At 56.8% G+C, this 20096-nt stretch overlaps 1 protein-coding gene across 3 annotated transcripts in view; it reads right to left on the bottom strand.

Moving 5' to 3' along the window:
• Positions 1-1521: 1521 nt before the first annotated feature.
• Positions 1522-20096, bottom strand: part of PHF2 (PHD finger protein 2) — a 91357-nt gene continuing 72782 nt past the window's right edge. For 2 of the 3 annotated variants that reach the window (XM_055579090.1, XM_055579089.1), the window contains exons 11-22: positions 19273-19362; positions 18304-18663; positions 16437-16556; positions 15878-15996; positions 13903-14081; positions 13685-13755; positions 12676-12839; positions 8107-8381; positions 5785-5880; positions 5163-5272; positions 4166-4556; positions 1522-3503 (exon numbers count right to left, since the gene is read on the bottom strand). In XM_055579090.1, the coding sequence (XP_055435065.1) occupies positions 3415-3503; positions 4166-4556; positions 5163-5272; positions 5785-5880; positions 8107-8381; positions 12676-12839; positions 13685-13755; positions 13903-14081; positions 15878-15996; positions 16437-16556; positions 18304-18663; positions 19273-19362 (2064 nt within the window). In that variant the 3' untranslated portion in view covers positions 1522-3414. The remainder of the gene's footprint in view (positions 3504-4165; positions 4557-5162; positions 5273-5784; positions 5881-8106; positions 8382-12675; positions 12840-13684; positions 13756-13902; positions 14082-15877; positions 15997-16436; positions 16557-18303; positions 18664-19272; positions 19363-20096) is intronic. The other variant, XM_055579088.1, reaches the window with a different exon arrangement.

Here is a 20096-nt window from a genome sequence, read left to right as displayed (position 1 = left end):
TTGTTGCTGGTCAGATGGCTCTCCAGGGCCCTGCTGCCAGCATCCTGTGGCCCCCTGGAGCTGACCTGATACGATGGTGGTGTTCCACTTACATGGCCAGCCACCTGTTGCCAGGAGCTTGAGGAATAATGATTGAGCAAGGGACGATCCCAGAGCACTCAAGTCTCATCCACGGAGGGCTTCAGTCTGAGCCTTAGTTTATCTGTCAAATGAGGGGTTGGGTCCATGGGGCCAGGCAGGGAGCTTTCTCAGTGGCCTTGCATGAAGATGAGAAGACCCCAGAAGGGCCACAGTCAGCACCAAGCATGGAGCAACACAGGCCCCTTGCTGCCCCCACTACAGGCATACCAAGAAATGCACAGCCTGGGTCCACCTACAGTCATTCCTGGACACCAAACTGCTGGGGTCACAGCAAGGGCCCAGGGCACAAGCAGGCCAGGCTGCCCCAGGACGATGTGGGTACAGCCCAGGACAGGGCCTAGGGCCAGGGAAAAGACTCTGGGCACCTTCTGGGAGCCCTCCCCAAGCCCAGGGCCCTAGGTCCCAAGTGGCCCTCTGAAGACACAATCCCCACAGCCATGCTGGGGTGGGGAGACCCAAGGAGCACCCAGATAACTCAGCCTCAAGGACTCCAACTCAGAGGCTGGGCAGCCAGAGCCAGTCCTGGGGGTCAGGATGCACAGAACAGCCCAGGGCTCAGCCCGGTCCTTTGGCGGCTATGGGATGAGGGTGTGGGGACCCCTGGAGGATCCTCAGGGCAGAATCTGGCTGGATCTGGGCAAGGACAGGAGAGCTGCCAGACAGGGTGAGTGCCTAACCTGGGAGTGTGCAGAGGCCCCTGTTGTGGGGTCCAGCAGAGCAGATTCAGGCTGTGCAGCTGAACACTTTATCCCAGGGCCCAGCAAAATCTGAGATGCCAGGCAGCTGGGGCAGCCCCAGCATGGGCCCAAAGTCTCCTCTGTGGCAGGCCCCTCCGGCTAGCTGCTCTTTCTCCCTAATCTTTGATCTTCACTGTGCCCTTCACTGTGCATTTGTTAGGGTGGGATGGGGGATCTGCTTTTTTCATCTGTTGTAAATAACATCAGATTTAGACTGAAATCCTGCACACATTCTCGGGTGCCTGTCACTGGACTCGCTAAACTGCACGCCTGTGGACACTAAGACACTAAGAATGTTCTACGGGCAACTGAGGATGCTTGGTGCTGGGGCTGGTATTGCCAGGGTCTCAAAGGCTGCCCACTCTGACCAAGGGTCTCTTCTGCCTGCTCCTACAGGCTGGCTCAGGGTGCTGTAGCTTTGGGGTACAGGGAAGTACATATGCCCTGTGGGCAATCCAAGGGCTTTCCAAGGGGAATGTTGGCAGCCAGAGCCTGGGCCTGGGTAGGGGGCCTGGCCTGACTGCCCACCCTTAAACCCAGCCCACCACACTGGTCCACTCCTCTCCCTAGTGTCCAAGACCCCCACCATCTTCACTGTAGAGTGGACAACAGCGAACGAGGCAAAAACGACAAAGACGTGGTTCTGTACAAAACCGGAAATATTTTTACTCTTTTAAAACTTTGATCTAAGTTACCTTAGACCTCATGGACTCGATACAAGAGTAATATGAATTGGGAAATAAAACACTTTAATAGCCACAATAAACTTTGTTAGAAATGTACATGTTGCCAAAATAATAATAATAAAATTAAAAAAATAAAAGAGAGGAAGAGAGAGAACAGCTTGATGGCCAGGTTAGATTATATAAATGTTCAACAAGGACAGGAAAGGAAACCTTCAAAACGCTGGGTCAGAATAGTCAGGGCCCCGTGAGGCTCGCCCCTTCCAGCCTCTGGGCCCCGGGGCTGTGTCCCCCAAACAGGATGAGCAAGGATGGCAAGGCCCACACAAAGCTGCCTCTCCTCATGGACAGAACACCCAGGGATGGGCATATAAACAAAGCTCATAAGAAATGTACAAATATAAAAAGCTACAAACATTAATAAATTACAGCATCACAAAACACAGAAACACTTCACAAGGTGCTAGTAAAATAACTGTACCCCACCCCCTTCATCAACAAGAAGGAAAGAAAGAGCTGGTATTCAAGTTGAAGATTCCTCTTCAAATGTGTCTGAAATAGATCTTTTGTGTACTGTTTGCTTCTGTCAAGACAGATATAAGGCTGCACAGACATCACTTGTTTTTCAGGCAATACCTTAGTTCCTAAAAGAAAAAATAATAATAATAACCATAATAATACAAAGAAAGAAGGAAAAGGAAAAGCATCGGAAACCCAACTGTTCATCATACTCGGCAAAAAACTCGTATAAATGTTAATGAAGGACTCTATAGAAAGAAATTCCTAAAGATACTTTTACTCTTATAAAAAAGAAGTTATTTAAAAAGCTATTTACACGCTACATTCTATGAAAAATATGCTTCAGGAAATACATCTAAAATTAAAATACAGGATTGCCTGAGAAACAAATCCAGCCCCTCCATGTCGATGGGCAGACGCGTGGTCCAGGAGCCACCCGTGCACTCGACACCAAAAGTCAACAAGTGACAAGATAGAAGTGCCTGGCCCCAAGTCCTCGGCCACCCGGCCACCAACTGCCCCACCAGGCATATGGCGGAGTGCTTTGGCTGGGAAGTGCTTCTCGGAGTATAGATGGTCAGGCTGGATGAGGCCCACCCACGTGGCTTAGCCTGGGCCCCCGGGATGCCACACTGTGGCTGGGCCCGAGCCCTTCCCGGGGACCCCATGATGGCTCCAGTTCGCCCCCACTGACACACTGACCCTGCTGCCAGCCCCAGCCGGCCCCAAGAAATGCCCCAGACATTCAGGGCACAATACCCACCATCCGGCCCACCACCCACTATCTGGAGAGCACAGAGGCTCCTCTCCTAACCGGACCGAACACTCTCTAGACTTGTCTGAGAATCACTTGGGAAGAGAAGGGGGGCACATACACACCCCGATTTCTCCTCCTCTTCCTCTCTAGTGTTCTTTGCCTTTTTTTAAGCCTCTGGAGGCTACCAGTCTGTGGCCAGCTCAGACTCTGGGCCTGGTGAGCATTGGCTCACTCCTCCTTCCTTGAAGGACTCATGCTCCCAGCAGAGCTGCAGAGGCCCTGCAATCACACCCATGCTCGGGGATGCCTGGAGGCTGTCCTGAAACTGGAATGGTCCTCAAACGGGCAGGGCCACGTTTCGGGAACTGGTCACTCTAAGCAACTTGAGAAAGGACGTCTGTCCACATTGGCAAGCTCCGCCTGCTGAAGCAACAGATGCTCATGTGAGGGGGGTGGTTGCTGGGAGGAGGCCAGGCCCTCCCTGGGTGAGGCAGCAAGGCCACCCTCCTGGGGGCTGATGTTCTAGCGGGGCTCCGGGGGTCCTGAGTGGAGCAGAAGGATCCTGGCTTTCCAAACTTTAAAGGAGCAGTTTTCCATTCCGATGAATTTTCAAAATTTTCCCAAGCCTCTGTTTGGCAGTGGCCATGCCCTTTTTTGTACGTTTTCCTGGTGGAGGTGGAGACACAAAAAAGACAGGTAAGTGAGAGGAACAGCATATGGGGGGGTCTGTAATCCCTCACTGAGCCCACATCCTTTCTGTAAGATGGGCGTGCGATGCCCAAGTACGGTGAGCTCTGCATCCCTCCAAAACCATCAACTGTCAACAAAATGCCCCACTCAGAGGCTGTGTCGACAAGGGGCTGGGGCATGGCGTGTGCAGCAGGGACAGTCCAGGGATGGCATTAGGGCAACCTAGAGCTACACCCCCCATGTCCATGGCTGGGGCTCACGGCCAGGGTGCAGTGGGCCTAGGGTGACAGTGGGGATACCGTAGGACCCAGCCAGCTGTTCCACCCCTAAATCACATGGAGGAGCCTGGGTCACCTTAGGCCACTCCCAGTGAACCCCCAGCAAACCATCAACCACACTCTGTCTCCAAGCCAGGATCCAAAGCCAAGGCCTTGGTAGTCTAAAGGAATGGACCTGGCTCCGAGGTACCCAGCACCAGCCCCCACCCCCCCACCCCCCGGTGAGTAACCAGAGGTCTCAGTCTTGAAAGGAGCCGTTTCTGTCACACACTGACTGGGGGCCTGGCCACAGAAACTCATGGCTGCAGGGACAGAGACCTGTGGTCCCTCACAGGCAACTCAGGGTCGGCAAGCAAGTACCTTTGGCAGCGGTGTTGTTGGGGGATGATGAGGAGGGCCTCCTCTGCGTGAGGAAGACCCCGGGGGCCATGGGCTGAGAGGCACGGCCGGCTTGGGCCCCAGTGAAGGTGCCAGCTGCTGTGTACTCATGGTCGACCAGGCTGCTGCTGTGGGACTCTGGTGGGGGCTCAGGTGAGCTGCCCTCCTGTGAGGCCTGGCTGCTGGCCGTGCTGGTGGAGGCCGGAGTGGTGGAGGCCGGGGTGGTGGAGGCCGAGGTGGTGGAGGCCGAGGTGGTGGAGGCCGAGGTGGTGCTGGCCGAGGTGGTGCCGGCAGAGGCGGAGGCAGAGGGGGAGGTGGTGTTGGGAGCCAGCTTCCTTTTGGTGTTCTTTTTCTTTTTGCTTTTCTGCTCCTCCTTTGAACAAAGCATGCAGGTGCGTCACCCCACAGGGCTGGCCAGACCCAGACCCTGGGGAGCAGACTGCAACCTGGGAGCAGCCTGGTCTACTGTGGACAAGGCTTCTCCCGTGGAGCTGAGCAAGTCAGCACTGCAGGAGCAGAAAGGGCTGGAGCATGCCCAAGCCCATCTCCAGCCACCACGAGCCCCGCAGAACAGTTCTGGGGTCTGTGGAGGGACCACCAGGCCCCGCTCTGTGAGGCCGGCCATCCTGGACATGGGGACGTCCAGGGCACAGCATCAGCACTCAGCTGTAGTGTGGACAGACCCTGCCCAATCTGAGCTCACCTACTGGCGAACATGTAGTATGGGCCCCTCCCCCATCTCCCTAACCCCCCATTCCCCACCATCCCACTGTAAGCTGCCATGGGACTTCTGACACCAGTTCCCAGCTTCTCTGCTTCCCACTAGCATGGACCTGGGAGCCTGAAGGGACCGGGGTCAGCAATACTCAAACGTCCCCAAGGCTGTGACAGCCCCAGCCTGGGTGATCCCCGTGCATGAGAGTGGGGGGAGCAAAGGCATCAGGGGGAGCCTAAGCCCAGGCGGGTACGCTCTCCTCACCTGCTGGGACAGTTTGGCTGCGGCAGCTGCCAGCCCAGTCTCAATGGAGGCCACTCTGGTCCCCTCGCGCACAGGCCTGTCTTGCCTTGGCACCGATGGGCCAACCCGCGCTGTAGGAAAGAAGGTCAGCCTTCCTCGAGTCGCCACCCAGTGCCTGAGCACCCTCCTGGATCTCCCAGCCTTGCCCTAATCTGTCCCTGAATCCCAGGGACAAGTCACATTTTGGGGAAGGTCAGCAATAGCCCCAACCTCGTGTGGGGGTGGTTGCCCTACACCAGCAGGACAGGAGGGGTCAGGAAGGGAGTGTGTTAGGGGAACCAGACCCCACTCTGTTGGCTGCCATGATGGGGGCCACGGGCAAAAGGGACCCGCCCAGGGATGCTCATCAAGGAGAGCCAAGGCAGAGGGCCAGTGCACCACAGGGACATTGCACAGCCCTACTGGCAGGAGCTGGGACACCTTTGAGTGTTTGCAAGAGCACTTGGCTGAGGTCCTGGGATTGAAGTGGAGCCCCAGTCAGGGCTCAACAAACACCCTGTCTGAGCCACAGAACCAGTGGGTGTGCAACACGACTGTTGGCATTCCGTGTGGACAGAGCTCCCCTCCCAGCCCCCAGCGCTACCTGTCGGGCTATAGGGGGCGTCATCCGAGCCTTTCCTCTTCTTGGACCGGGACTTGAAAACAGGACTGTCCTCATCCGACTCCAGGGAGGGGTAAACTAGAGGCGGAAAGAGGAGGAAGGACTGAGCTGCTGGTGTGGCCCCAGCAGGACGGGAGCTGCAGGGTGCTGGCAGACCCTGTGACTGGCACCCCTGGGGCTGTCTTCAGGCTCCATAGCACCAGCCCTCCCGGAGTGGCTGCCCCATGCACAGGCACAGCTGGCCTCTGAAATCGTTCAGCCCAGGCACCCCTTGGGGTCCAGAGAGGCCAGACAATGGGTTCCATCCAGCCCCCATGGCCACCCAACCAGCCATGCCTATGCCAGCCTGGCCGCCACACCCACTTGAATGCCCAGTTCTCAAGACATCTCTTCTGTTACTGTCAGAGAAGGGAACCTCTGATGTCCATGGAGCCGGCTGGCTCTGAAGGACCCCAGACTCTCCTCGACAAGTCTCTAGAGCAGGGAGACCCACACAGCAGTCCAACTCCCAGGACCTGACCCATGTCCCAAGGGCGCCCCCAAAATGGAGTTCACCCCACTGTCAGACCATGACAGCCCCCGCCAGTGAGGCCTGAAAGTGTCCACCAGATAGGACAGGCCCAGCGTCACCGCGGGAGGGCTCTCCAGGACAGAGGTGCGGCCTCACACCATCAGGACTGCACTGAAGACAGGCCATGCGGGCAGCACACCCCTCGCCCTGAGAAGCACACCGCAGCCCATGGGGACTGGGACATCCCGGGCAGTGGGCCAAGGCATGGAGGTGGGTCCTTGCTCCAAGTCTCCCAGGCAGCCAACAGCAACTCCTTCAGATCGTATTGGAACCTGAAGCGCTGGGCCTGGAGGGGCTACGGTGTGAGGTGAGGGGCCATGCCCCTGAGCAGAGGCCACAGCTATGGCCCAGCTGCCAACTTACTGCCCACCTCAGACTCAGGCCACAGAGCCACTCTGGGCCTTGGTTTCTGTTTACACAGACACAGAATGGATGTGGTCTCAACGTGTCTATGAAATGGTATAGCCACTTCATAGCGGCTATACCTTCTCAGAAGGTGCCTTAGGCAGCGACCCAGGCAGACACCACAGACACAGGCCACACAGAGCCCCCTGCAGCAGCACTATTCACAACTGCCGAAAGGTGGAAGCCATCCAAGTGCCTGGGGATGGACGAAGGGATAAACAAATGTGGTGTGTCCACACAGTGGAATGTTATCCAGCCAGTAAAAGGAACAAAGCTGACATGTGCTACAATGCGGATGGAGCCTAAAGAGTATGCTAAGGAGGACTTCCCTGGTGGTATAGAATCCATCTGCCAATGCAGGGGACACAGGTTCAATCCCAGGTCCAGGAAGATTTCACATGCTGTGGAGCAACAAAGCCCGTGTGACACAACCAATGAAGCCTGTGCATGCCAGAGCCCACACACCGCAGCTACTGAGCTTGTGTGTTGCAAGTACTGAAACCTGTGTGCCTAGAGCCTGTGCTCCACAACAAGAGAAGCCACCACAATGAGAAGTCGGTGCACCTCAGGGAAGGGTACACCCCGCTCACCGCAACTAGAGAAAGCCCACGTGCACCAATGAAGACCCAGTGCAGCCCCCCCCAAAAAAATGCATAAATAAATGAATAATGTGTTACTATAAGTTTAAAAAAAAAAAGAGTATGCTAATGAAAGAGGCCAAGCACCAAAGACCAAGTACTGTGCAATTCTGTTCACATGACACATCCAGATGAGAAAAATCTATGAGTTGGCATAAATCAGTGTAAATCACGGAGAAGGCAATGGCACTCTACTCCAGTACTCTTGCCTAGAAAATCCCATGGACAGAGGAGCCTGGTAGGCTGCAGTCCATGGGGTCGCTAGAGTCGGACACGACTGAGCGACTTCATTTTCACTTTTCACTTTCATGCATTGGAGAAGGAAATGGCAACCCACTCCAGTGTTCTTGCCTGGAGAATCCCAGGGACGGGGAAGCCTGGTGGGCTACTGTCTATGGGGTCGCACAGAGTCGGACACGACTGAAGCGACTTAGCAGCAGCAGCAGTAGCAGCAGCGTAAATCAGGGGAGGCAAATTGACTCTTAATGGGCAGAGGGCAGGGTTTCCTTTGATGAAATGTTCTCCAGTTGGGGGTGCTGACAGCAGCAGACCCATCCCTCTGAATACACTAAGCACCACTGAGTTGCATGCTTCTAAAGGGAAACATCTAAGGCCTGTGAATTACATCCGCAAGAGGGTCTGGCTCCCAGCACCCAGGACAGGCACCTCTCCCTGCACAGCAGCACTCACCATAGTCCGAGTCCTTGAAGCAGGCGTCCAGGTGGTCCTGCTCCTCCTCATAATCGTCCAGGTCCACGCTGTTCTTGGCCGCCCTCTTCAGCAACCGCTTGCCTGCGCTCTTCCCACCAGCCCCGTTCTTCCGGGCGCCATGGGCGGCCAGCGAGCTGCCCTTGGCCTGGCCAGCACCCCACGTGGTCTGCAGGCAGGAGTCGGAAGCCTGCAGGTTGGCCATGGACAGCATTCCCTGAATGGCTTCCTGTGTGCTGGGGGAGGCGGGGGGCTGGCTGGAGGCACAGAGAGACAGGCACTCAGCCCACGGCCCACACATCCTCCCTCTCAGCAGCCAGCAGAGGGCGTGGGGGGAGGACGGTGGGGGCTGATCATTTCCCCATGGAAAGGACCAGCTACCCGCTTCCTCTACCCTCTGCCCCCCATCCCCCAACATCGAAGGAAGAGCTGGAGGCCTTGGGACAGAGAGGGGCATAAATAGAGAAAAAAGGGAGGGGGAAGTGGAGGGAGGGGACGAGGGAGAGGCAGACAAAGGTGCTCCTGATCTCTCCCATCATGAGGTCAATAAGCAGAATCCCCCCAAGGACCCAGGCCACCTCTCCCTCCCTCTTCCATTCTCTGTGCACCCCTGCACCCACCATGGGCTCCTGCACTAAGCCCAAGTCATGGGTGCTTCCCCCACATCTCAACCAGCATCTGAGATGGGGCGGCTCAGCCCTCTCCCTCCCATGGCACTCAATCTCCCCAGGTGACCCACACCATCTTTTCATGACTGCATCTGCACCCACACCCTCACCCTTGCCCATCACCCCAGACATTTTTCCACCTGGGTCAGGAGAGCCCACCCCAGCCTCTGGGGAGCCTGGCCATACCTCTCATTGCCCCCTGGTTCCTGAGGAAGCAGGGCCTGGAATGGTGCAACGCTTGGCTCTCCTCCCTGGTCACAGACCCAGGAGGCCCAGGAGGCCCAGCAGTGGGCCCGTCTTGCATGTGTGACACTCAGGCCCCCTCCAGCCTGCCCCATGTGCCCCTGGGGGATGGACACACCCACAGGGCTGCCAGAACACAAAAGCAGCACCCAAAAGTGTACCCACAGAACCACGCTGGTGGTTCTGCATGGTCCCTGCCCTCTCCCCCACTTCCAAGAAGTGTTTGAAGCATCTCTAGCAAGACATTAAAATGAGAAGAAATCCCTGCTCAGACATAAAGTTCCCAAGACTGAGGTTGGAGGGTAAAGGGAGATAGAGCTGGCCCCAGGAAGCACAGACACAGAGGGTGGTCCCCTGTGTTCCTGGGGGCCCACCGAGACAAGCTTGGACAAAAGTCATCCTGCGAGGGGTACTGCTGGGCTCCAGGCCAGGGACTCTGCCCTAAGCCAGGAGGCAGCGACGGGCGGGCGCCTCTCTGGGCAGTCCTCCATGAATACCGCTTCCCCCAGCCCCGCCCAAGACGTACTGGACCGCAGTGTTTTGGGCTTTTGCTAGAAGCGGATGGATTATGGTTCCAAAGCCACAAACAGTGGGAAAAATCAAGTATGATCAGACCGCTGTGGAGAGTTAGGAGCTCTCCACCAGACCTTCCACCTGCCCCAGTGTCCTCCCAACCCCCACTGTCCCATGTCATGAAGGCAGAGGGATACCCAGACCCAGTCAGGAGCACATGGCATTTAGGAGCGGTAGTATCATTGCTATACCATCATCACTGATGCTTTCTGAGCAGGGATGGACCACCCCCCCAGCCCGGCCAAGTACGAGAGCCAGCAAGAGCTGATAGATGGCCCCCCACGCTCTGCACCAGACTCTCCAGTGCTCTGCAGATGAGGCCCTAAAGGTCCCAGGCATCCTCACCCAGCCTTATGGCCTGGACAAACGCCAGGCTTCCTGCAGGGATGGGAGGTGGGGGCCAGGACACCCACCACGAGGGTCCTCCGGGAGCCAGCATGGAAGCCAGCCGCCTGCCTGTGCCATCTGGACGTCGTGGTCCCAGCCCAGCTCAGCTGCAACTGAGAGGGAGGGGCCTTGGAGCCCAGGGCTGCAGACTGGCCACGTGGGCCGGCGAATCAAGGAGCAAAGTCTAACCAGTGTGCATGGAAAATAATACCTTAATCCTCCAATTATCATACCAAAATCCTCTCCTTTCCCCCCGGCAGTAAACACTAAGCAAACCATCCACAAGAAATTAACATATTTTCCTCCATTTTCTTCAGCTGTTTTTTTCCAAAAAAGCAAATACTTAAAACAGAGCAAATGGACCATCAAACACTGACCTACACTCCAAATGGGAGACTTGGGAAAGGAACTGCCTGCGGCAGCCAAGGAGGCCAGCCCCGGCAGGCACACGTGCACGTGTGCAGGCGTGTGTGAGCACACACGTGTGTACCTACAGATCAGTTCACAGCGCGTCCACAGACTGGCCGCCCTCTCCCAACAGGCCATGCCCAGGCTCAGTCAGGAGCCCAGGCTGCAGGCCCTGTGTCCCAGCTCCGGGCAGAGAGTTCTGGCACCAGCCTCATCTGCCCTCATCCAGTTTTGGGGGGAGCTCTCCATGGAGCTCACAGGGGACCCGGGTGAACATCATTTCGTCACTGACGTGCCAGCTAGCCAGAGCATTCCCAGAAGAGAGGCACCTCTGAAGAGATGCGGGGCCAGCCCGGGCACCAGCCCCTCCAGCAGAAGGGGCTCACAGCCAGGCTTCTCCTCCCGGCAAAGGGGTCTCAGACCAGGGTCCCTCCTGCCACCACCGGGGCATCTCTGCAGTTGAGGGGCTTGGGTCTGCTTTATCTACAGAAACCACTTCATGCTGAACAGGAAATCTGTACCCCACAGCTCTGTAGCAGCCTCCAACCATACTCCACTCCCATGAGAGAAGGCACCTATGGCTATCTGTGAGCATAACACTGCACAAAAAATGATAATCTGTGAAAGAAAATACAACCATTTGATTTAGGAAGGACGCTTTTCAATCAAGCCCTAATCCTCCTGCTGGGGCCCCACTGTCTGAGATGGGGCAGACATGTGCCTCCACCGGCCCAGGTAGCCCTCAGACCTTAATCCTGGTAGCACGGGCTGAAAGGCAGATCTGGAGGACCAAACAAACCCCGAGCAGACCACGTAAGCCCTGCCTCCCTCAGGCCAAGTCACCCCCCCTGGCTGGATGACACCACCTAGCAAGGTCAGCCTTCCAAAACCCCCACGCTTAGGCTCCATCATTAGCAAATGGAGACACTAGTCCTGCCTCTGCTGCCTCCTAGCTGTGTGGCCGTGAGCAAGTCACCTAAGCTATCTCAGCCTCAGTTTCCCCATCGATGCAGCAGGAATCTCCTGATGACTCAAGAACTAGGAGGGGAGCCAGCCCTCACCATGGTAGCAGACACCTCCAGAATGGGGAGGCTGCAGGGGACACAGGCTGCCATCCCTTGGTCTGTCTGTGGTACTTGTAGAAATTCCATGTGGGAAAAAAAAAAAAAAAATGCCCCATGATGCTTAAAAGCAAGAGCCAGTTGGGGCCATTGGGACCAAAAGGGAATTTAACTGGGACCATCCTGAGAAAAGGGGCTTCCCTGGTGGCCCAGTGGTAAAGAATCCACCTACAAGGCAGGAGACTCGGGTTCAATCCCTGGGTGGCGAAGATCCCCTGGAGAAGGAAATGGCAAACCACTCCAGTATTCTTGCCTGGGAAATCCCATGGACAGAGGAGCCTGGTGGGCCACAGTCCACGGGGTGACAAAGAGTCAGGTATGATTGAGCAACTAAATAACGACAATCATGAGAAAAACTAGCCCCATGGCCTCCCATCCAATGCAAAACCCCAAGAGAATTAATCCATTTCTCTCAAATCAAAGGATTGAAACTGGGCAGGCCTAGGCAGGGAGGACCACCTGAGCTGAGCAGACACATGTCCTGGCCTGCCTGATCGCCTGGAAGCTCAGGGCCTCCAGGAAAGGGCAGCATATACACCAGCAGTGAGTGGGCTCCTGAGGCCGCACATGTGGACTCAAACAGGTCTCAAGGGTAGCCTGGCTTAGCTCCCACACACTCCCAGTTGGGGTGGGAATCTGGGACCCTGGCCTATCCAGCCCTTTCTCAGGGAATGGGCTTTCACGTCCCAAGCTCTGAAGCCATCATCTCCCTTGCTGCAGATGGTGGCTCTGCAGGGAAGCCAGCTTGGAGCCCAGAGAGGCCCATGAATGCTCTTTACCCTGACACCAGGCAGACACTGTGGAATTTTCTTAGGTCATTTTTATGGCATTTGGGAAATGACGAGGCAGAGACAGCTGGACGTCCCAGTCTGGAAAAACCCTGATACCCTCCAGGTACCCAGCCTGGCCCTGCTTTCCCGCAAGCACACAGATAGGGAGGCCCCACAGACTCCTCACACAGGAGCTCTGCAACACGAAGGACCTACATAGCCAGCCCCCGCTCACCTCCCTGGCCACCTGGCACCACCTCTGCCAGGCAGGGGTCCCACTCTGACTGTCCAGCCTCCAGGACATGGGCTGATGGAGTCCTGTTTGGCCCAACTCTGTGGAAGCACCCACTCCCCCCAGTTCCCTGAGGGCACTGGGCCTACCTGTTGGGGTTGTACTCGAGTGCGCCAACCTCCTCGCTGGCCTGAAGCAGGTCCAGGATGCCCGCGGCTGAACCCCCGCTGTCCTTCTTCACTTTGGCATTGCGGGCGGGCTTGGTGTCCGTGTCTATGTGCAGTGAGCCCTCATCAGAGGAGTCATCGCTCTGCTGTAGGGACAGAGCAGCCAGTCAGAAAAGGGCTTGGGGGTAGGGATGGGACTGTTTCACTCCAGTGAAAAAAAGAGGTTTTTAAAGAGCTTGTCCTTGTGCTGAGCACCGGGAGGCTGACTGACCAGACACACACTGCAGAGCATGGGCGCCTGAGCTTTGTGTTGGGAGCCTGGAGCCCCAACTGCACCACTTTACCAGATGAGCCCTGGTTTACAGAACCTTATGTGGCAGCTCCAGTATTGAGCTCAGATACAAAAGGAGTTGCCGTGGTTGGACAGGGATCAGGTGGGTGAACCTGCGCCTGAAGGACACCTGTTAACAGCCCCTGGCAGGTGGCTCCGCAGGGACACCCTGGGCTCTGCAGGTATGGTATCACCCGTCTTCCTGGAACTTGGCTTCCTGGGAGATGGCCATCACATCCTGGGCTGGACACGCATGGCCTTGGAGGCCACCTAACTTAACCACCATACCTCAGTGCAAGACCCAACCCCCAGCAGCCTGGCCTGCTACCCTCTGTACCACCATCCTCAAGCATCAAGGAAACTCGTGGATCTGACTGAGGAGCGCAGCTCCAGAGGCCCCACCACTCAGATACCTGTAGACCTTCCGCAAGTCCCGACTTTGCTTCTGCCCCTTTGTGCAGGGCCCCAGGGCTCACAGTCCCACATCTGGAGCCCAGCCAGGTTCCCCAGGAAAACGTCCCCCTCTGCACTCCACCCAGAAGGCTCACTCAGAGATGCCCCACCAAGTGGTAGGCGGGCCACTGCCTCAAGAACAGCCAGACACAGAGATGGCTATCTTGCTCACTCCTGTGACCAGTGTCCCAGAAGGCCATCGCTTACCTTGTAGAGCGCCGAGTCCAGCTTTGGCTTTGTAACGGGCGTGGGCAGCGGCTCCTTCTTGTCCAGTAAGACTGAAAGCAGAGCAGATGGGAGTCAATGGCAACTTTGGAGGGGCAGAGGGGGACCCTAGTCCAGCCACATCCAATGCCCACTCCACATGCCCGGGATGGCTCCTACGGGGCTGGGTCTGCCCCCTCCCCGTGTCCCCCCCAACTCACAGGACAAGTCCCTCTTCGGAGCATTTTTCTTTCTCCTAATAGGGAATTCGTCAATCTTGAGCTCCCCATCATCCGACACATATTCATACTCATCCCGCACCGGCTGGGGCTTGTCCTCCTTGAAGTTCTGCAAGGCCCCGAACACCCCTGGGCTGGGCTGTGGCTTGAGGGCCTTGGAGCTGGGGTGAGAAAAGGGCTGGTCAGTGGGCATCTGCACAGCCTGGCCAGTGCCCCCAGCACTCCACCCCTCAACAGGCCTTGGAAGACCAACAGTAAGGGCTGGACCCCTCCCAACCCCACAGCCTCCTCTCCAATGCCATGACCCCAGCAAGGATAGCACACAACCCACGAGGTACATGCCCGGCCCTTTCTCAGGCTGTGTGAGGTTGTGCCCCTAACTGCTCCCGATCCTAGCTGCTGGACGAGGGCTGGACTTCTGTCAGCCTGCTCTGGGGCCTGATACAAGCTCAGAGTCAGACACAGCCAGTGCCAACTGGCCTGGGTTTTTTATTCACACAGTTATTATGGAAAAATAATTTCAGGGCTGAGGTGTAGGAACAACATAACAAATCTCCCTCCTGGGGCCACAGGGCTACTGCAAACAAGCAGAGTCCGATGCTCCAGCTGCTGCCCCCGGGGTCAGCTGAGGGCACAAGTGCACACTCAGCAGTGGGGAAGAGCAGGCAGGGCACAGGCGTCTGCAGTTCCCAATGGGCACAGCTCCAGTTCCCAACAGTGGAAATACCGAGGACAGCTGGCAGTGAGCCCTGCTGGGTGTGGACATGAGTTACATCATGCAACACACACACACGTGTACACACATATACCCATGTACACACATGGTTATAGAATCATGTCTCCTTTTCTCCCTTCCATTTCTAAACTCTAGCACGGTCAGTCAGTCATACAGTTAATGCCGTCAAAAGCTCCCCGGCACCCACCAGCTGAGCTTCAGATAAGTCAAGGACATGCCCAGGGCCGTGAAGTCATGGCAACAGATCCAACCCATCTGCTTGCCAAGAGGCCTTGGCACACTGCCATGAGCTCTTGGGAAAAGCAGGCCCACCTGTGCCGGGCCCTGCACGCGCACCAGACACCAATGGCTGTGTCCCGCAGCCAGAAAGTGGCCTTCTCCCATTTTGCAGATGAGAAAACTCAGATCCACAGGCGTAAAGCGGCCCTGTTCCCACTGGGATGTGTCTACCTCCTGTTTGTTAGGCGCCCACACTGCACTTTGGATTTAGCATACAACTGTCAGACCAAGGCCAGCGAGGGGCTTCTCGGTGGGCACAGGGTTCCTGGCCCACCCACCTCCCATCTGGCCAGCCCACCACACTGGTCAGCCGACCGAGATCCCTTACACAGTCTGGGACCTAGACACACCAGCTCACACACACAGACCCACCCAGGCTGGGTGCCCCACCTCTCAGCTTAGGGCCATCTCCTCCAGGAAGCCCTCCCACCAATTCCCTTGGGCACCCACGGACTCCATAGCACCGTAGGCCCCACAAATCCTCCTTCCATGGCCCCAATCACAGCCATAATTTCAGGTGGATTTGAGAGTACTGGGCTCATACCAGCCTCTCCCTACTGCCCTCTGGACTCCTAGGCCAAGATCCTGACCCCTACGATGTCCTCTGTGACAGCCCAGGACAGCACTTGGCTAATATCTGCCCAATCATACCCTCCCCTCCTTGCCGCACACACCACTGCTCCCTGCCTACCTACCTGAGCTCTTTGGTTTAGGAGGCAGGAAAGGGGTCAGCCTGGTGTGGCCCTCATGAGGGGTGTGCCTGTCCTCTAGCTCAGGACAGAGGCTCATCTGCAGAGTCCTCCAGGCGAGTGTATGTGTGTGTATGAAGTGTGCACAAGCAGGGCATGCGTGTGTGATATGTGGGGAGGAGATGCTCAGGGTATGCGTGGCAACATGTGGCGCATGTACAACCAACCCCTCCTGGCACAAGCACTCACGTACCCAAGCAGTTTCTTGTTGGAGAAGGAGAAGGAGAACCTGGTGTCCTTGTTCCCTGACAGAGGAGACTTCTCCAACTTCTGCTCTTCCTCCATCTTCAGCAGGGAGTCGGGTTTGCTGTTCTGAAAAGCAAACCCAGAACCGTCCCTGAACCCCATACCATACCTGAACCCCATGCCAATGGGCAGAGGCAGCAGGACAGGCCAGCTTCCTCCCTCTGACATGTCACCCGAGGACCCAGGCCCACCGCGGCCCCAGGTCCTCAGGAACTGCCCTTGGATGCTGACCAGCTCCAGGATTGCCAGCTCGAACCAGGGCAGGCCACTAAGGGCAACAGTGTCCATCCTCTTAGGCTAAGATGTGCCCACACCAACCCTCAGAAGGTGGCTCCAGGAGGCCACGTGCACGCCCAGACCCTCAAAGACCTTCACAGCACACACCCTGACACACCCTACACACGCCACCAAGCCCACACCTGCCTCACACACCACCTTCTTTCACTAACAGCCCTCCCTGAGGGTAGACTCACTCACCAGCACAGCTGCACACACACACACCTCACCTTATACTTCCATTTGGCCTCTGACTTGCTCTTAGTTTGCTCTCGGATTTCCAACCGCTCCACGTCATTCTGCGTGCTGATCACCTCCTTGTTGGGCACACTCAGGACATTCTTTGTGGCCTAGAAAATACTAGCCATGATCTAGTAGCAGACATGGGAGGGCAGCAGGGTCCATCAGGCTACCATACAAAGTCCCTACAGCACAGAGTCCCCACCTCCTGCTGGCCCACATACATCAGTTCATCCATCCATCAATATACCCAACCACGTATCCAACTAGCCATCCGTCCATCTGCCCACCCATCCAATTATCCCCCATCCATCTATCTACCACTCACCATCCACTATCCACCTATCCACCCATCCACCCACTCACCATCCACTATCCACCTATCCACCCACCCACCATCCACTATCCACCTATCCACCCACCCACCATCCACCCACCCACCCATCCATCCACACCATCCATCCATCCACCCACCCATCCAATTATCCACCACACACCTATCCACCACCCACCATCTACCTATCCACCACCCACCATCCACTATCCACCTATCCACCCACCCACCCATCCAATTATCCACCACACACCTATCCACCACCCACCATCCACTACTACCTACCCACCCACCCACCATCCATCCACCCACCCATCCATCCACCCATCTAATTATCCACCATCCCCCTATCCACCCACTCACCATCTACTATCCACCAACCCACCCACCCACCATCCACTATCCACCTATGCACCCACCCACCATCCACTATCCACCTACCCACCATCCACTATCCACCCACCCACCATCTACTATCCACCTACCCACCCACCCATCATCCACTATTCACCTATCCACCCACCCACCATCCACTATCCACCCACCCACCATCCACTATCCACCTACCCACCCACCCATCATCCACTATCCACCTATCCACCCACCCACCATTCACTATCCACCCACCCAACATCCACTATCCACCTATCCACCCACCCATCCATCCACACCATCCATCCATCCACCCACCCATCCAATTATCCACCACACACATATCCACCACCCACCATCCACCATCCACTATCCACCTATCCACCCACCCACCATCCACTACCACCTATCCACCCACCCACCATCCATCCACACCATCTAACCATCCACCCACCCATCCACTCATTCATTCACTAACCATTCATCCATCCACTCACCCACTCATAAATCATTCACCCACCCATTCATTCAACCACTCTTCTTTCTCCTACCCTTCCTTCCTCCCTCTCTTCTTTCCATCCACTCATCCATCTATTAATTCATACATTCATCTACCCTCTTTGCATTGAGAAAAGGAAAAACCATGTGCCCCACTTAAGCCCTGAAACATCGGGTAATGATGTTCCCCTAGCAGGAAACCATTCAGTATGGCCCACTTTCAGAGACTCACAGTTCCCAAAGTCCATACCTAAGACCCTCTACTCACACTGATGGGTCTTCAAGGCCAGGCCTGCTCTCTTACTGCCACAGGGGCTCAGGGCCCCAAGGAAGCCTGGCCCATCACCACCTCCACTCCTGCCTCCCCATTGCCCTCCACTGGGTGCCTCACCCACCTTTAGGTTTCAGCCAATGTCTAGGCCCCAGGGAAGACTCAGCCGGCTGTCCCCCCAGGTGACCCTTGATGGTACCACCCTGACCCAGGACAGACTCCGCTGCCTTTATCATGAGGGTCTCTCCCCAGCTGCCCACTACACAAAGCTTGCTGGGGCAGAGCCCAGCTGCCCTGGGTCTCCAGCACCAGTCCACAGGCCCGCTCCGCGGAGCTGTCTGCAGGCCCACCGACTATAGGTAGGGAGGTCAAGACCACCCACCTTGCCCTTCTTAGGAGGCTCGATCTTGGTCAGTGCCTCCTTGGTGTGGGCCTCCAACAGGTCCAGGTTGGGGATGGTGGGTGACGCTGAGCCCCTGCACTTCTTCCCTTTCTTCTTGCTCCCATCCTTGAGCTTCAGTGACTTGGGAGGCTTGGGGGGCTTGGGGGGCTTAGGAACTTTGGATGGCTTGGGCATCTTCACGGTTTTGGGAGTCTTTTTTTTGGACACTTTCTCCAGGAAGGACCGCGGAGGGCTGGCCTCAATGGGGGATGGGGGCTCCTCCTTTTCCCGGTCCCCAAAACAGACCTCGTCTGAGGAGACAGCCGCAGTCACTTCAGGTCGGGAGGCCTTGGAGGCATTCTGGGAAAATGACAGGAAGAGGTGACCAAGAGTGCCCTGCTAGGAGGGTCTCACAGCCCCAGGCCACGGGAAACAGGCAGAAAAGGAGCATCTGTCTGCATCACTGGTGACATGCTCGCATGTATCCTACACCATCTGTATAACAGGCTCACACCCATCTACACCATCTATGAACACAGTCACACCATCTATACCGTCCGTGTGACAATTTCACATCTGTCTCACACCATCCACATCAGCAGCCACTTGACCCCTCTACCTCCTTGGTGGGGACCGCTGTCCCACCCTAAGGCACAGGGAGGCTGGGGGCTGGACAGGCTCGCACAAGCTGGGTCTCAAGGGGCTGAAGTAGTCCTTGCTGCAGAGTCATTCCCCACCCCACAGGGGGCTACACAGCATCCCCACACTCTCTCATTCCCAAGGATCCCACCAGGAGACTGTGAGTCTGCCACCAGGGCCGAGGATCCAGCGTCATCGTGCAGGTGACCCTTCCCCAGAGGGCTGGGGGAGGGGCTGCTTCCCATGTGCCCGACCCTCGCAGGATAACCAGGGAAGACAGGCAGAGACATCCCTCAAGCAGGGTCAGCAGGCCACCAGGGTGAGCCCTACCTCACTGAGCCGGATCTCTTTGGCAAGGTCTTTGATGAGCTGCGAGGGTTTGAAGTGCTCTGGGAGCTCGTCCTCATGTTCTGCCAAAGCCTGCAGGACAGCCCATGCACAGGGTCAGCTGCCAAGTCTGGGCACAGATGCCCACTCCCCCTCCACTCGCAGGGGCCCCAAGCAGGCTCAGCTTCTGTGGTTCCTGACTCATGCCCTCTGTCCCTCCAGGCTGCCCCCCATCTACCCAGCCAGGACCTCCAGCCCCACTGCCACCCAGACAGAAGGGAAGGCACTGCCACAGGCGTGGACTGGCTGCTGGGGGCCCCAAGGGCGTTAGCCCACTCTAGCCAGACACTATGCCGACGAGGAGGCTCTGCCATGATCCCACTCTTACAGATGGACAGTAAGTCCCAGAGGGGAGGGGGTGCCCAGTGCCACTACCAGCTGTGACGTGAATGTAGGCCATCCCTTCTTCCTGGGCGTGAGGCCACTTCACAACTGGTGTGAGTCAGGGGGCACACCCTGCCCCACTCCAGGCTTTGAGAACCGAAGGATGGCCCTAGGAGGGTACCTACTGCCCCACCCTCCCAGCTCACCCATGAGAGATGCAGTGTTCCCCTCTTGGACTCCGCACTTTCTCAAGACTTTCCGGGGGCCTGGTGGGATCTGCTCAGACTATGCTGGCACCCCTGACTGGCAGGGGTTCCCAAGACAGTAGACAGGGAGCCCCGAGGCTGACCAGGCCTCTCCCCTCCCTCTGTACCAACAATCCAGGCAGGATGCCAAGGGAAGTTGGAAGTTGCTTTTCTAGAGCCTCCCTGAGGAGAAGTAGC

Source organism: Bubalus kerabau, chromosome 4, assembly GCF_029407905.1.
Source record: "Bubalus kerabau isolate K-KA32 ecotype Philippines breed swamp buffalo chromosome 4, PCC_UOA_SB_1v2, whole genome shotgun sequence".
Taxonomy (NCBI): Eukaryota; Metazoa; Chordata; class Mammalia; order Artiodactyla; family Bovidae; genus Bubalus; species Bubalus kerabau.
Note: the sequence above shows the minus strand (reverse complement) of the source record. Positions and strands in the feature narration are given on the sequence as shown.